The following is an 18,285-nucleotide window of genomic DNA, read 5'->3' as shown; positions in this document are numbered from 1 at the left end:
TGTGTTCTGAAGATGAATGAAGGTCTTACGGGTGTGGAAACGGCATGAATTAATGACAGAAACTAATCCTTTCACTGGACTCAGGTCAGGGGCTGGAGCCAAAGATGATCACCTTCAGGAGATTATTCCATAACAGCGACTGATGGTTCCCCCGCTCCATTCAGCGTCAGGTAAGACGCCTTTGTCAATAAGATCATCCAGCAAACATGTTTAAATCTCTCTAGAACAGTGGTTCCCAACCACATTCCTGGTCGTCAATTTTTTTATAATTTCAGAAAATGTTCATATAATGTTAAGGTGTGAACAAATCTAGAACGATTATATAATGTTGTCAATAAAACATTCACACAAATTTTCACATGAAGAACATTCTCTCAGCCACATTAGGAAAACGCTATTAGAACATCACTGAGGTTTGAGGTGATGGAATGTTTTTATAAAACATTCTTGTAACGTGACGTATTAACAAAGCTAGAACATTATACCTGCAGTATTTTAAAGATGTTTTGGGAATGTTGTTGATGTAACAGATTATACAATGTTCTCAAAAACACAATGGCACAATGTTTCAAGATAACAAAGGAAGAACATTCTCTCAGACACATTAGCAGAACTTCATGAGGCTTGAGCTGATGAAATGTTCTGTATAAAACGTGTTTCTAATGTGACGGTTTAACTAACCTAGAACATTTCACCTGAAACATTTTGAGGATGTTTTCAGAATGTTGATAAGGTAACATATTAAACATTGTTGTCAACAAAACATTTGCACAATGTTTCAAGATAAGAAAGGAAGAACATTCTCTCAGACACATTATATGAACATCAGTTGCCACCCGTTCCTTAAAATATAGAATCGTTCCAGTTTAAATGTAAAATTATCATAGAGACGAATCTCTAGAACGTGCCGTGAACCCGTTTTTTTAAAAACATGGCGAGCTCTGTGCATGAGGCTCTTTAGATCTTGGGTGAATGGGAAAAAAGTTATAAATGGGTCTGTCAGTTAACTAATGTTGAACGCAAAGCATTCATAGAACTTTGGCTAACATTCCCAACAAGTTTGTTTAATGTTTTAAAGAAAACATTTGAACGTAATGTTCAAAGAATGCTTTAAGGATGTTTTGTCATTTCAAATAATGTTTATATAAGGTTTTACATTTTACCAGTAACATTTTGAGGATGTTGAAGCCAACATTTGAAGTGGATCAAAAAAGTTCAAGGAGAAGGACAGCTTTGATGAAAGGTTTTGATCCACTTCAAATGTTGACTACTGTATATACACTCACCTAAAGGATTATTAGGAACACCTGTTCAGTTTCTCATTAATGCAATTATCTAATCAACCAATCACATGGCAGTTGCTTCAATGCATTTAGGGGTGTGGTCCTGGTCAAGACAATCTCCTGAACTCCAAACTGAATGTCAGAATGGGAAAGAAAGGTGATTTAAGCAATTTTGAGCATGGCATCGTTGTTGGTGCCAGACGGGCCGGTCTGAGTATTTCACAATCTGCTCAGTTACTGGGATTTTCACGCACAACCATTTCTAGGGTTTATAAAGACTGGTGTGAAAAGGGAAAAACATCCAGAGTCCTGTGGGCGAAAAGTATGCTTTTCTCGTTTTCAGCATGTTTCGTTAAAGGATCTGGGTGATCTGGTTAACCGAATGAAAATAACTTCCACTTCACTTGATGTTCTCCCCTCAGAGATTATTAAAGCATCTTTCTCCGAAATTGGCCCCAGTATCCAAGCGTTGATTAATTCATCTTTGGATGCTGGGTTAGTCCCTAATTGTTTCAAACATGTGGTTGTTCAGCCTTTGCTAAAGAAACAGGGTTTGGATGAGGGTTCTTTAAATAATTATCGCCCTGTCTCTAAGCTATCGTTCTTGTCAAAGTTGTTAGAGAAAGTTGTTGAGCTTGTTTTTAAATTCAGCTAAGTTATTGGAACCTTTCCAGTCTGGCTTCACTGCTCATCATAGCACAGAGTCTGCTTTGTTAAAGGCATCTAATGATATTTTACTTGCAGCTGATGCTGGTAAAAATGCTGTTTTAATGCTACTAGATCTTCAAGCCACCTTTGATACTGTAGATCATAATGTACTTCTTTGGCATTTAGAGCATTTGATTGGTATCAAGGGTATCGCCTTACAGTGGTTCACTTCATATCTGAGAGACCGGTCTCTTTCTGTATCTTTGGGCAAATGTTCCTCTTCTTCAGCTCCTATTATTAGTGGTGTACCTCAGGGTTCTCTCTTGGGCCCGCTCATTTTTAACTTGTATATGCTTCCATTAGGGAATATTATTAGAGGGCACAATGTTTCGTTTCATTTATACGCTGATGATACCCTGTTGTACATTCCATTGAAAGCTGCTGATTCCATTCAACCGTTGTTAGACTGTCTTGATGAGGTCAAGAAATGGTTAAAAAATAACTTTCTCCAAATTAATGAAGACTAAACTGAAATCATTGTTTTTGGTCCCCCAAAAGTGAGAGATGAACTTAGAAATAATTTCCCCTCAATTTCTTCTCAGGTTAGGAACCTTGGTGTAATCTTAGACTCTGAATTCTGCTTAACCAAGCAAATAAATTCAGTTTTTATCAATTACAGATTATTTCTAAACTTAAATCATTCTTGTCTTTTCAAGATTTGGAGAAGGTCATTCATGCTTTTATCACATTGCTGTTTAGATTATTGCAACTCATTGTATTTGGGCCTTCCTCAGTCATCCCTTGCTAACCTCCAGATGGTTCAAAATGCAGTTGCAAGGATGTTAACCAGAGCAAAGAGATGTGACCATGTCACCCCAATCCTGGCATCGCTCCATTGGCTTCCAGTCCATTTAAGGATTCAGTTCAAAATTCTGTTGTTTGTTTTAAAGCTCTTAATGATCAAGCCCCCTATTATTTAAAAGATCTTATTATTCCACATCTAGTAGATCCTTAAGAGCTGCAGATCAGTATCTCTTATATGTCCCTCGATCACGTCTGAAAACCAAGGGCGACAGAGCTTCTTCATTTGGGATGTTTTCTTGGCACACTTTAGGCCAATTGGGCATCGTTTAAATGCCACAGCCTACCTGAGCATTGTTTCTGATCATGTCCATCCCTTTATGACCACCATGTACCCATCCTCCGATGGCTACTTCCAGCAGGATAATGCACCATGTCACAAAGCTGGAATCATTTCAAATTGGTTTCTTGAACATGACAATGAGTTCACTGTACTAAAATGGCCCCCACAGTCTCCAGATCTCAACCCAATAGAGCATCTTTGGGATGCGGTGGAACGGGAGCTTCATGCCCTGGATGTGCATCCCACAAATCTCCATCAACTGCAAGATGCTATCCTATGAATATGGGCCAACATTTCTAAAGAATGCTTTCAACACTTTGTTGAATCAATGCCACGTAGAATTAAGGCAGTTCTGAAGGTGAAAGGGGGTCAAACACAGTATTAGTATGGTGTTCCTAATAATCCCTTAGGATTTATATATATGGATGGAAAAAATGTAGTTATAATTAATTACTGAACATCCCTGCAAATCACAAGACAATTGTGCAGACAAATACTTGTTACTGTTTGATGTCATTCTTTTGATCAGCAGTTATCATTCTAGAGCAGCACATTCAAAGCTCTTCAGAAAATAATTCTTAAGAATTAGCTCATATCTGCACTGAAATATTCTTTCAGTTTAAGTGGAGGAATTTGAGGATCTTAATCAGTCTTAATGGGTAAACGACAAAACATTTCCTGATATAGATATGAGAAGTGAGGAATCTCCTGATCAAGAAAGACAGGTTATCAACATCTCCATGTCTCTGTCTCTTCTGTCTGTCTCTATTTCATTTTCTTTTTCAGTTAACTCATAATTGATTTTCTTTCCCACTTCCATCAAGAAAACATGCTGATTTTAGGGAATCCTTTTCTTAATAATCTTACTTAAGCGGCTGTTCAGAGTTTTGCAGGAAGCATTGCCAGAGGATTCCTCAAACAGTTGATTTCTCAGTAAATGTAATAATTGTTGATTTGCATAAAGCTCTGATGTCACTCTTTGCTTGCAACTATTTAATCTGTCAAGATAGTTCAGCAGAGACAAAAAAAAACTGATCACGTCATTTAAAAGTATGTGTGATGTCAGATTCTAACTTAAATAGATAAACATGAGATTATAGAGAAGATTTAATTTGTTTACATATTTTAAACTTTACATACAAACAGTAGCATGTCAACACTTAAATCAGCTTGTTTTCTTTCTGAAAAGATGGAAGTGGGAAAGAAAATTAATTTTGAGTTTACTGAAAAAGAAAGAAAGAAGAGACTGTCTTTCTTGATTATAGGAGATTCCTCACTTCTCATATCTAAATCAGGAAATGTTTCGTCTTTTACCCATTAAGGAATAACAATGGTTAAGTTCCTTGAAATTCTTCCACTTGAACCGAAAGAATATTTTAGAGCAGATATGAGCTTCTGAAGAACACACTAAAACCGGTCGCAGTAATGGCTAATTTATCCTTAAGAATATGTCAGAGCTTATACGTTACTTTAGCTGTAAAAAAGTGCGGTCAGTACTTCAACTTTTACCAAAAATGTTTTTAAACATGCACTGCAAAATCCCCAGAGTTAAATCAACTCTGCTCAGAGTACATATGGTCCCTCTCTAAATAGTGTTAAAATAACACTGAAGTAGAGTTAAAGTTAATGAGATAATTAAGTAAGTAATTAAGTAATGATTGTGCATTATTTATGAACACCTGCTGTTAACAAGCAGAATCACTGAATAAATAAGAAAAAAAAAGTACAAGTGACTTATGTCACAGCCTTATTAATTGCTTAATTATCTCATTAACTTTAACTCTACTTCAGTGTTACTGTAGCACTGTTTAGAGAGGGACCGTATGTACTCTGAGCAGAGCTGATTTAACTCTGGAGATTTTGCTGTGTGAGTATCTGTACTTGTACTTGAGTGAAGGATGTTTGCTTTTGCCATCTCCACATGTTCGCTTACTATTGGGATCGAAGCAAAACCTGCACAGAAGGACCAGGCTCATTCTTGAAACTAAAAAAATAAAATGATTAAACATTCAAAATTATTATTTTGCTCTATATTACTTTAATTTGAAACCCTGAAATATGCATTTTACATTTTAATGTTTATTTAGGCTGCGAAAAATCCTCAAATAAAATTACAAATCATTTAAAAAGAGGGAGGAGTTTACTATTTACAAAATAATTTTATGTAGCACCCTAGCATCCTGTAGTTTTCCACTGAGGAAAGTGATTCAAACAAATGCATGGAATTAAATTTTTTTAACTTTCATTTTGCCGAAATGAAAAAATGAAAATGTATTTAAACATTGTTCCTGCTAGTATTATGAAAAGCACTTTAAAAATAAAACTGAAAATAAATATTGTTTGTACGATGTAATTTGCACACATACACCCATATGGTTCCTAATGTCTCACTGTACAGAGAACACACGAGCATATGCCATCACTAGAAACCTTTCAAGTGACAAAATTTCTTTTTATAGTTGATTGTGCATTCAGCACAAAAAGAGGTACGTCATTGTTTTCTCCCCCTTTATTTTGTGTGCGTGTGTCACCAACCAAAACCACAAGGAAATGACAGATGAGCTTTGATCTGATAATGCCCTTTATTTGCATAGAGTCACTTATTAATGTCATGTTACGGTGAAGAAGAATTTTTCAGGCCAAAACTGTAACATTGCTGAATGTGACCAATTAGGAATATAGTTACAGCAAGGAGCAAGTAATCAAAGTCTTTCTCAAAGTATATTGAACTCATGTGGCTCAAGCAATGAGTTAACCTGCTTTTTTCCTCACAAGATTATCGATTTATGCACATGCCATTTACTGCTATTACTTATTTCTATTTTTTTACAGGCTCAAATGTTCAAAACATGAACAGATGGGAGTGTGAGCAACAGGTGTGATTGCGTGATTGAGAACAACAGCTTTAGATGTAGTGATTTATGATACGCCCTGTCTAAACCAGGTCTTTTCTCACTGCTGAATTGAGCGTGACCACAGTACAAGCCATTCGTAAGTTCTTACTGAAATCAGAACGTAAAGTCCACACTGGAGGCTTAGTAACTACTAGCTAGATCTATACTTATAATCGGTCGCACCAGCTGTTTGTAAGGCAGGACGTAGCTAGTAGGTCGTAAGCTCTCCATAAAGTAATGTTTAGTTGCATAATATGATGTCCACACTCAATGATTCACTAACAGCCTTCAAATATGTAAGCAGAACATAAATGCAGTGAATTTCAGTTTATCCTTCATTCTAACTTCTTTTGCCTTGAGCAAAAACACGTCGTTTTTGTGCGTGTCCCTTTAAATGCAAATGAGCTGCTGCTCAACAACTCTAAAGCAGCCCAACATGGCCCCGCCCCCTTTTGTTGTGTGTTCTCGGGGGCGGGGTTTATGTAAATTCTAGGGTTTGTGATGTCACAAACCTGGGAAGAAGCTTGTTGTAGTTCCTACCAGCCATTTAAAAAACAATTTCTGTAGAAGAAAATATCTCTCTTTGCATTGAACTTTGAGCGTCGTAACTTTGCAGATGTTGTTTATGATCAAACAGCAACATTACACACTAACTAAAGTTAAAAAAGTGAAATCATAATCAAGAGCGGCTTCCAAACTGCGCTTCCAAGCATTCATCTTGCGAATGTCCATTCCCTTCTTAACAAAATCAGCTAATCCTGTAATAAGGGCTGTTAAAAGATGGAGGATTTACAAACCTGCTTCGGCTGTTTTTAATGCTGGTGCCACAGATCTGGATGAGCTCACAGAGATTGTAACGTCATACGTCATTCCTACCAGGACATTCTTAGCATTCAATAACCATAAACCATGGTTTCCTGGGAAATTCAAACAGCTTTGTCATGCCGAAGAGGATGCTAATGGAAGTGGTGATAAAATCTTGTACAACCAGAAGCAGACAGACAAAACGAGAGATCAGAGTGGGTAAAAGTAGATAATCTGATAAAATGAAAACCAGTTTTCAAGCAACGATCCACTGCCTGTCTGGACAGCTGACGGGATTATTGGTCCCCCTGCCTAACATACACAATCTTTACACCTCCAGAGTGATAAAAACACCTAAAACATCACTTTACACCCTCACACCCCCCACTGTTGCCCTGTGGCAAAGAAAAGATGATATTTATAACACATAACCGTACCCATGACTTTCTTAGAAATACCAGTTTTTGCAATGCTGTACTGAGTCATTTTGCTTTAGTGGTGCTCAGAATTATTGGTAAATATGATCAAAGATGACTGTAAAAATAAATCTGCATTGTTTATCCTTTTGATCTTTAATTCTTAAAATTAGCAAAAATATAATCTTTCGTTGAAGGAAAAGAATTGAAGGTGGGGGGAAATCACATTATTAAATAAATGTTTTTCTCCAAATTTATTTGGAAACAATTATTGTCACCCTTTTACTCAATACTTTTTGCAACCCAAGATTTCAGCTCTGAGTCTCCTATAATGCCTGATGAGTTTGGAGAACACCTGACCAGAGATCATTCCTTCATACAGAATCTCTCCAGATCCTTCAGATTCCAGCTCCATGTTGTGCTTCTTCTTTTCAGTTCACTCCACTCATTTTCTTTAGGGTTCAGGTCAGGGGACTGGGATGGTCATGGCAGAAGCTCCATTTTGTGCTCAGTGACACATTTCTGTGTTTGTTTTGGATCATTGTCCTGATGGAAGATCCAACCACTGCCCATTATAAGATTTCTAGCAGAAGCAGTCAGGTTTTGATTTTTATCTGTTAGTATTTGATAGAATCCATGATACCATGTATCTGAACAAGTTGTCCAGGACCTCCAGCAGAAAAATAGGCCCACAACATTAAAGATCCAGCAGTATATTTAACCGTGGGCATGGGGCACTTTTTATCCATGTGTGCACCAAACCCATCTGGTGGGTTTGCTGACAAAAACCTCTTTTAGTTTCATCTGATCACAGAAGCCGGTCCAGTTTGAAGTTCCAGTCTTGACTGACAACTGAATATGCTGGAGATTGTTTCTGGATGAGAGCAGAGGATTTTTCTGAACAGCTTGTGGTGATGTAGGTGCTGTTTGATCATTTTTTAGGCTTTCTGAGACTCAAGACTCAACTAATCTCTGCAATTCTCCAGCTGTGATCCTTAGAGAGTCTTTGGCCACTCAAACTTTCCTCCACACTGAGCATTAGGATGATTTAGACACACGTCCTCTTCCAGGCAGATTTGTGACATCTTTAGTTGATTGGAACTTCGTAATTATTGCCCTGATGGTGGAAATGGGGATTTTCAATGCTTTAGCTATTTTCTTACAGCCACTTTCTATTTTGTGAAGCTCAACAATCTTTTGCTGCACATCAGAACTATATTCTTTGGTTTTACTCATTGTGATGAATGATTACGGGAATTTGGCCTTTGCGTTTCCTCATGTTTATATTCCTGTGGAACTGACATGGCTGGACAATTCAATGTTCATGATCACCCTGGTGTGCTAAAAAATGTAAATATGAAAGGGAATATACTTTAGGGATATTTTACTCATAAAAAATTCTAGAGGCGCCAATAGCTAATTGTGGCCAACATGTTTTGGAGAAAAACATTTATTTCATAATGTGGTTTTTCATTCACATTCAATTCTTTTTCTTCAATGAAATGTTAGATTTTTTTTGCTAATTTTATGAATTAAAGATCAAAAGGATAAACAATGCAGATTTATTTTTACAGTCATCTTTAATCATATTTACCAAGGGTGTCAATAAGTATGACTACGACTGTGTGTGTATATATATATATATATATATATATATATATATATATATATATATATATATATATATATATATATATATATATATATATACTAGAGAAGGTTCAGTTTTGTCATGCGCTTCATATATAAAAGCTTTTAGGGGTTCCCGTCATGGGATCATTTTATGGATTAAACAGCTTAAAAATACTTTATCACTAGAAAAATTTAAATAACCTATTAAACATGAAAGTATTATACTAAAATTAAGACATTTCTCCATATATAGAATCTTTTTCGCACAAAGCCTTATTTACATTTTCTAAGAGTGTATGTTTTTCTGTTTTCAGCACACATTGCACATTTGTGCAACACTGTTGAACCAATGACTTCAACACAACAAATCACAGAGAGATTAGTTATAAGTATCAGTTGTTACTGATGGATGAGGTTTGCGTGTGGTTTCAGTTATTCAGATAAGGTTGTTTATCAGTTCCCACATATCAAAGGACATACTGTCAAATTCCTTATTAAAAGGTGTTTGTGTGCGTGTGCACATGCGCATAATGAGCTGAAAATATATATAAAGGGGAAATGGAAGTATAACTTCAGTTCCCAGAGGCCCCGGCTGGTGTAAAGGTGTGGAGGTGTCAACGCTGTCCATCCCTTCATTATACAGACACATCTCCTGCGTTCAGAAGGAAAGGTAAAGCAGAGGGACACTTGCTTTCTCTCTGTTGTTTGTCTCTTGCTGATGGTTAATCCTTCACTTACATGAACATGTGGGTTTAAACAAAGTTAGAATAAATGATTGTGTCTGAACCAGGATTGAACTATTCAACTTTCTGTATTTGTGGGGGAACTTGTTGTACCTGTAGTGCTCACTTCTTTTGTTTCTGGACAGATGGCAGATATGGGAATTAGGGTGAAGCTGATCTTATTGGTTGCTGGCGTGGTGACCATAGCTTGCATGACTCTCATCGCTTTGATTCTCTCTCTTGCTAATCATCAGACTTTGAATCGGTCATACTCAGCACAGGTACAAACTATAGTATGATGTGGTTTTGTATAGATTTGTGTTCATTTATGCCATTCTGACTGGAACTAGTAACTAGGCATTCACCAGAAAATGTCTGCTGGCACTGCCTATGGTTTATGAACTGATGCACTGCAGAAAATGCTTTTCTTACTTACATTTTTTTGTCTTGTTCCCAGTCTAAATATCTACAAATTCTTAAATCAAGAAACATTTTCTAGACATGTAAAAATTATTGGCTTGTTTTCAGAAAAATAAGTGAAAATTAAGTGAGTTTTTCCTTAAAACAAACAAAATATTCTGGTTATGGAGTAAACAAAATAATCTTATTTCAAACCAAAAGTAAGCTAAATAAACTTGTTTTCAGTTTGGATTAAGATTATTTTGCTTACCCCATTGGCAGATTATTTTGCTTATTTTAAGGGAAAAACTCACTTCATTTTGACTTATTTTTCCTAAAAACAAGAAAATAATTTTTACTAGTCAAGAAAATGCTTCTTGATTCAAGAACTTTAAGATATTTGGTCTGGAAACAAGACAAAAAAATCTAAGTAAGAACAGCATTTTTTGCAGTGTATGTTTATAGTGTTTAATGTTAACATTCGGCTATATAAATATATATATATATATATATATATATATATATATATATATATATATATATATATATAGTTGCAAGAAAAAGTACGTGAACCACTTGCAGAATCTGTGAAAATATGAATAATTTTAATAAAATAAGAGAGATCACACAAAATGCATGTTATTTTTTATTTAGTACTGTTCTGAGTGTTATTTTACATAAAAGATGTTTTCATTTAGTTCACAAAAAAAAAAAAAATAGCTGAATTTATCAAAATAACCTTTTAACCAAAATAAGTTTGTGAACCATTGATTCTTAACGTGATAGTTCACCCAAAAATGAAAATGTGATGTTTATCTGCTTACCCGCAGCGCATCCGAGATGTAGGTGACTTTGTTTCTTCAGTCGAACACAAATGATGATTTTTAACTCATATAATGCGTGTCAATGGGAACTCCATCTATAAGAGTCAAAAAAACATGCACAGACAAATCCAAATTAAACCCTGCGGCTCGTGACGACACATTGATGTCCTAAGACACGAAAAGATCGGTTTATGCAAAAAAACAAATAGTTTTTATATAATTTTTTACCTCTAATACACCACTATGTCCAGCTGCCCTGCGCACGGCAATCCTGAAATGTTAATCAAAAACCTTAATTTCTTTTCCACTGAAGAAAGACATGAACATCTTGGATGACATTGGGTGAGTAAATTATCAGGAACATTTTATTGGAAAGTGAACTAATTCTTTACACTTAAAGCATGTACACACTTCATGCACCGGATGCTCAAGGGAGTTGGACATAGTGGTGTATTAGAGGTAAAATATTAAATAAATACTGTTTGGTTTCTCACTCAAAAGATTATTTGTGTCTTATGACATCAGTGTGTCATCACGAGCCGCAGGGTTTAATTTGAATTTGTCTGTGCATGTTTTTTTGACTCTTAGAGATGGAGTTTCCATTGACACGCATTATACGACTGACAGACTGCAACGGTTGGAGTTAAAAATCATCATTTGTGTTCGACTGAAGAAACAAAGTCACCTACATCTTGGATGCCCTGCGGGTAAGCAGATAAACATCACATTTTCATTTTTGGGTGAACTATCACTTTAAGAATCAATGGTTCACAAACTTTTGAACAAGGTCATTTTGATAAATTCAGCTATTTTTTTTTTTTTTGTGAACTAAATGCAGATAATCACATTTTCATTTTTGGGTGTACTATCCCTTTAATACTGTGTGTGGTCACCTGATGATCCACGACTGTTTGTGTGTTTTGTGATGGTTGTTCATGAGTCTCTTGTTTGTCCTGAGCAGTTAAACTGAGCTCTGTTCTTCAGAAAAATCCTCCAGCTCCTGCATGAAAGTATCTTCTGTTGCTTCCGAAGGGCAGTACTAAATGTAAAACAAAGATATTTAAACAAAATAAGAAAAATTGTGACATCTTCATCCTGTGCAAAAGTTTTCACCCCCCGACTCTTAATGCATCGTGTTTCCTTCTGGAGCATCAGTGAATGTTTGAACCTTTTTTAATAGTTGAGTTTGAGTCCCTCAGTTGTCCTCAGATGAATCTCAAAATCATTCAGTCGCTGCTGGAAAGGGTTCAAATATGCAAAAATGCTTGAAAACTGAAGAATCTGCAGGAGCTGGAGGATTTTTCTGAAGAACAGAGCTCAGTTTAACTGCTCAGGACAAACAAGAGACTCATGAACAACCATCACAAAACACACAAACAGTCGTGGATCATCAGGAAACCACACACAGTATTGAGAATCAATGCTTCACATACTTATGAATGCGGTTATTTTAGTAAATTCAGCTATTGTTTTGTCTTGTGAACTAAATGCAAACATCTTTTATGTAAAATATCTTACTCAGGACAGTACTAAACAAAAAAAAACATGCATTTTGTATGATCTCTCTTATTTTGTTAAAATTATTCACATTTTCACAAATTTTGCAAGTGGTTGTTATATATATATGTATATATGTATATATATATATATATACATATATATATATATATATATATATATATATATATATATATATATATATATATATATATATATATATATATATATATATATATTAGCTTGTCTTGACTTGGTTGCATGTAAATGGAAAAATGAAAAAAGGGTAGCACTAAAAAATTTGGGAAACCACTCCTCTAATATCTGAAAGTTTGTATTATGAGCATTTCTTGTGTTTTTGGCCTCTTTACGATGAATCACTTGCTGTATTCCTCAAGTCACTCTGGATAAAAGCGTCTGCAAAATGAAGAAATGTATAAATGTAACTGTGGTTATAATTATTCATGATTCAATACAAAGCATTATAAGGTGCATCACCAAATCAAGTGTTTCTGGAACGACTTCCTCAGTATGGGATCGTGCTGGATGCCGGCTCCAGTCGCACGGCGCTCTTCCTGTACCAAGGGCTGGGGTTTAAAGAGAACGACACTGGCATAATCACGCAGAAACTGAGCTGTGATGTGGACGGTGAGTTTTACCAGCTGTTCTGACAGGCTACAAGTACAATATCAGCATCAGGTCCATATTTATTTCATTATTGTTAATAGGAGGTGGCATTTCGAGCTATCAACAGAACCCGCCGGCAGCTGGAGAGAGTCTTAAGAAATGCTTGGATGTTGCCAAGGCAGCGATCCCAGAAGGCCAGTGGAAGGCTACACCTGCTTATCTTGGTGCTACTGCTGGCATGAGGCTGCTGAGGTGAATGTACTTAAAGGGAGAGTTCACCCAAAAATGAAAATTCACTCATCATTAACTCCAGTTATTCCAAACGGCAGAACTCAAAGAAAGACATTTGGAAGAATGTTTGTAACCAAGCAGATCTGGGGTAAAAAAATAAAACTACAGAAGTGAATGGAAATTTTCAATTTTATGTGAACTATCCCTTTATATGGCTGATTTATTATAAAAATGAAAAAAAAAAAAAATTCTATATTTGGATAAATTATCGGTGGTATTGTTTTCACAGATTACAGAATCAAAGTCTATCGGAGAAAATCCTGGATGAAGTCGGCAAAACAATCCAAAGTTATCCCTTTGATTTCCGAGGGGCCAAAATAATCTCTGGGACAGAAGAGGGAGCTTTTGGCTGGATCACCATCAACTACCTCCTGGAGAGCTTTGTCAAGGTACAGTAGGTGACTTTCCAGTGCGGATGAAAATACACTATTAATAGTAGACGTTTGTTTCCAAATTTAAGGGTCAGCTTATTCTTTTAAATGTTTGATTTATTCAAAAAACATGAAATCCATTCAGACATTGACACCTATTGCATAATGAAGATTATAATTTATGCTTTCAGTTTCAGAATAAAGATCACGTAATATGTAGCTTTCAAAGACACTAAACATACATAGGATAGGATACAGTATTTACATATTGGCAGCATTTAAACAAAGATATCTGTATAATTTCCCTTTTACCATTGTATAGATAAATGCAAGATCCCTAAAGCTTAACATCCCCATTTTATACAGATTATTACAAGAATAAATCATAATGGACAGAAATGTGTAGAAAAAGGACCATTTTAGCAACAACAATATAGTATTAAAATGATATTTTGACTTTTTCACAATAAACTTGTCTGTCTGTTATGCTTTTATGTTATTTATATATAGGTTTAGGGGCAGGTGTCGGATTAGCGGATCATTTCAATCCCTACACTTCTCTTGTAAGAACATCTTTTAATGGTTTTCTTGCAGCACTCATTCGAGGGCTTTTGGATCCAGCCTAAAACAAGAACGATTTTTGGAGCTCTAGATCTCGGTGCCGCATCAACACAAATTTCATTCATCCCAAACGTCGCAGTGAAAGACCTCACTACTATTGTAAATAACAAGCTCTATGGGTTCAAGTATGAGCTGTACACACACAGCTACTTATGCTACGGCATGGACCAGGCTTTGAAGAAACTTCAGGCCCACCTTCACAAGGTTGGTTTTTAAAGGTAGTAGGTTTACTGTAGCAGTTTTAGCATATCACCTTTACTATATGTACACTGTAAAAATAATTAAGTACAGACAACTTAGCTGTATAAGTAATTTCAGCTTATTGTATAACTAAGAAAAAAAAGTTACATTTTGCTTAAAGTAATGTAAAACATATGTTGTCATAACTTATCAGCCATATCATTTTTTACATGAGTTTCGAAAGCAAGTGATATATGGACACATTGAATGTCTTTTATGTTTTTTTGCTCCATCCAGACTGCTGGGACATCATCTCCCATCAGTCACCCATGCTATCCCAAAGGATATTTACTCAAAGTTACAATGGCTGAACTTTACAACTCTCCTTGTGTGGAGAAACCGAGCAATTTTAACTCCAGCGCTACAGTCACTTTCTCAGGAACGGGTAGTTCATCCCTCTGTCTGTCTTCATTTGAGAACGTTGTTAACCTCTCCGACTGTGCCTTTTCTTCAGACTGTGGGTTCAACGGTGTCTATCAGCCTCCTGTCAGTGGAGAATTCTTTGTGAGTGTTGCTTTGAGTCTACTTTTCTCAGAAATATACTTAAAATTACTCAAGTATAATCAACATATTGACAGAAAAGTCTAAATATATTTTGCCTGTATTTGTACTCAATCTTTTGATGGAGATATACTCAGAAGTATTATTAAGTATTCGATGTGTACTCGGCTTGTAGTTGTGTTTGGGTCATTGACGAATACGGTTTTTAAAAGTGTAAAGAAACGTAATGGAGATATAATTAAGTTTTATTAAGTGTTAACAATGAAATTATATGGGTTTAATAATCAATTAACACTGCTTTTGTCATTTTTTTACAAAATCTGTCACCAAAAAAGTCATTTGGTTTAACCAAAATTTCGGTTTTACCGACTGATACTTTTGGTTATACCGAACGACGATATTTTCAAACAATGTTTTTAAAATATTACAACATTTTCCATGTTTTATAGCAGTTGCACCGAATGACCTGATGTTTCGGGACATCTAGTTGTACTTCCTTACATACTTTGGATGTCATATCTTTGTTTTTTATTATTATTATTAAGGCCTTTGGACAAAAAAAATGACCCGTCACTTCATTGAGCCATTTACTCTTTTGACCGAGTAGCTTATTAAATATTTTTTCACATAGTTTTACATACTGTCTTATAAACTTACATTGTTCGAAAATATTGATTTATACTGCAAACAGATACAGTATGTTCCTAATTCTGAGTATGTGAATTTTTGTGTGGTGCTCTGCTAGTTTACATAGGAATTTACTTAAAAGGTATATTTATAGTATAAAAATGAATACAGGAACATGGTAGTATACTTAAAGTGCAAAAATAATATATAAATAGTAAACTATAAGTATGATGTTAAGTAAACTTAAAGAAAACGTATTGCTGTATAAAACTACTAAACTAGTAGATTACTGAGTCCACTTCAAAGTGTACTTTCACAAAATAACTTTAATAAACTAAAGTATTTTACTAGTAAACTCAGTATGCCTATAAGTTCAGTTATAGTATAGTTGCAGTACAAACAAATAAAATAGTTGTGTACTCGCTCGGTTTACTACTTTTACACTTAAAAGTATACATTATACACTGAAAAGTGGGCCAATTTTAGTTCCAAGTACTGAAATAGTATACTCACAAATAGTACTGTGCTTATAATATTATGCGTACTACTTCAACTTCAATAAAATGAACTTTAAGTATTCTTTTTTCTTGTAAGGGGCCACAGTGAAGGAAATAAGATTTTACCTGAGTTATGATTATGAACCGTTTAAAAAGACGAGCCGCTGTTTTGAATTCTGATGAATCCTTCACTGAACTAATTCAACACATTATAGTGATGTCTGTATGGAAATTGTCCTCTATGCTTTGTAGTTCATTGTTTTGCTCGTCTTACAATAACTGTAAAAGCTACACTCTATGTATATTTCAGGCCTTTTCCTCATACTTCCACATCTTCAACTTTCTTGGTCTTGCCCCAAAAGCTCAACTGACACGGGTTCTTTCCACCATTGAGACTCACTGCAACAAAGACTTGGCCACTGTGAGTCCACAGATACTAATACACATCGTAAATTATATTTCATATTACAAATCCTGGTAAGATTACAGTATGATTAAATGTAGAGTGAATTTGACAATGCTGGTGTTATAATTTATAATGATGATCGTTTAATGATCATTATTCTCATCTTTTCTCTAGCTTGTTGTTGAAAATCCATCCATTAGTGTAATAACTCTGAAAGATTATTGTGCTTCTGCACATTATATTATGACTATTCTCCTGAAAGGATACAAGCTGAATAACACCTGGGATCAAATCTCTTTTGAGAAACAGGTAAGGAACATATTATTATTTGTTCAGTAATATGAATATATACTTTTCATACATACATACATATCAATCTCATATTATCAAATCCTTATTAAAGGTGTCCTATAATGCCTCTTTCACAAGATGTAATATCAGTCTCTGGTGTCTCCAGAATGTGTGTGTGAAGTTTCAGCTCAAAATCCCCCACAGATCATTTATTATAGCTTGTCAAATTTGAGCAAAAACACGCCGTTTTTGTGTGTGTCCCTTTAAATGCAAATGAGCTGCTGCTCCAGAAGAGGGCGGAGCTTTAACAGCTCAACAACAACAAAGCTGGAGAATCTCACGCAGACAAAATGAGGAAAGTGTTCAGCCTTACATTGTTCAAACCGGAGTCGACACTGATGGAGAGACTCAGGAAGAAGTTACAACTTTTAGAATGCAAATTTTAGGGTTTGTGATGTCACTAACCCAGGAAGAAGCTCGTTGTAGTTCCTACCAGCTGTTTAAAAAGCGATTTCTGTAAAAGAAAATTTCTTCCTTTGCATTGAACTTTGAGTGTCGTAACTTTGCAGATGTTGTTTATGGTGAAAAAGCAACATTACACACTAACTAAAGTTAAAAAAAAGTCAAATCATAATTAACCACTCCTTTTATTTAGCAAATTGAATATTGATATTCAGTGTTTCATAAATCATTAGATAATATAAAGTAACTGAGGTTCAAGATCACAATGGCTGTGGCTCATAAACTGACCGTGTGCCTTCACATGAGCCGTATGAGGAAGTCATAAAGGGATTTTCATTCATTCATGATCTCATGATGGTTACAGATAGCAGACACAGACATCGGGTGGACGTTGGGCTACATGCTGAACCTGACCAACATCATCCCCTCTGAACAGCCTGGAGTGGTCACAGGCGTGATGCGCAGTCAATGGGCGGCTCAGACTTTCTTCATCGTATTTGTCCTCTTCCTCAGTCTTCTTCTTATACTCATCCTGGTTTTCTTCACAAAGACGTTACCAGCAGAAAAATAAATGATATATTCTGACATTAAGACGACAAAAATTTATGTTTTTTTCCTTTGTTGCATTCTGTAGCAGTTAAAAATTCAATGTGACCATGTGAGGAAATGTTATGGATGATACAATTTCTGCTGTATTTCAAAGAAAAGAATACATATATATAAAAACCATGCTGGCGGTCAACTTTAAATAATTTAAATGCTTTCTTATAGAGTTTCTTATTTCTCCATTGTATTTTGAGTTATCATTATTACAGATATGATGCTATTGTTTTCTTGTGCAATAAGTGGTTTTTGCGTCGCCTCGTGTACATAACATCCATTTCTAAAGGATTACTTTTTACACACACTTTGATTCTATTTTCTGGTATTTGTACACGTTTGTACTGTAGGTGACGGTAAATAACATTGTTTTCTTTTGTTTGGAATAAAAACATTCTCTTGTGTCATTCATATACGGCTCTTCTGAACACAAAATGAACACTTGTATTTTTGGTAACACTTTACAATAAGATTATGATTAACATTAG

The 18,285-nt window shown here is 35.3% G+C and overlaps 1 protein-coding gene across 2 annotated transcripts; it reads left to right on the top strand.

Annotated features, from left to right (window-relative positions):
- The first annotated feature begins 89 nt into the window (after window positions 1-89).
- LOC137005073 (ectonucleoside triphosphate diphosphohydrolase 8-like) lies at window positions 90-18,210 on the top strand. Of its 2 annotated transcripts, none has more exons than XM_067365845.1 (10): window positions 90-170; window positions 9,690-9,824; window positions 12,794-12,911; window positions 12,992-13,142; window positions 13,411-13,570; window positions 14,147-14,377; window positions 14,651-14,917; window positions 16,349-16,459; window positions 16,619-16,753; window positions 17,562-18,210. In XM_067365845.1, exons 2-10 carry the CDS (start codon window positions 9,690-9,692, stop codon window positions 17,766-17,768), a joined length of 1,515 nt encoding a protein of 504 aa, XP_067221946.1. In that variant the 5' UTR covers window positions 90-170; the 3' UTR covers window positions 17,769-18,210. The 2 variants fall into 2 exon arrangements, with proteins under 2 accessions (XP_067221946.1, XP_067221945.1); XM_067365844.1 differs by lacking the exon at window positions 90-170 and adding an exon at window positions 9,425-9,491.
- The last annotated feature ends 75 nt before the right edge of the window (window positions 18,211-18,285 follow it).

This window comes from Chanodichthys erythropterus, chromosome 17 (assembly GCF_024489055.1).
Source record: "Chanodichthys erythropterus isolate Z2021 chromosome 17, ASM2448905v1, whole genome shotgun sequence".
NCBI classification, from domain to species: domain Eukaryota; kingdom Metazoa; phylum Chordata; class Actinopteri; order Cypriniformes; family Xenocyprididae; genus Chanodichthys; species Chanodichthys erythropterus.
Note: the sequence above shows the minus strand (reverse complement) of the source record. Positions and strands in the feature narration are given on the sequence as shown.

Excerpts from the sequence above, each read along its gene's own strand:
- LOC137005073 (XM_067365845.1), top strand. The coding sequence starts at position 9,690 with ATGGCAGATATGGGAATTAGGGTGAAGCTGATCTTATTGGTTGCTGGC. Across the intron at positions 9,825-12,793 it reads ATCGGTCATACTCAGCACAG|TATGGGATCGTGCTGGATGC; the intron begins GTACAAACTATA and ends CGACTTCCTCAG. Across the intron at positions 12,912-12,991 it reads ACTGAGCTGTGATGTGGACG|GAGGTGGCATTTCGAGCTAT; the intron begins GTGAGTTTTACC and ends TATTGTTAATAG.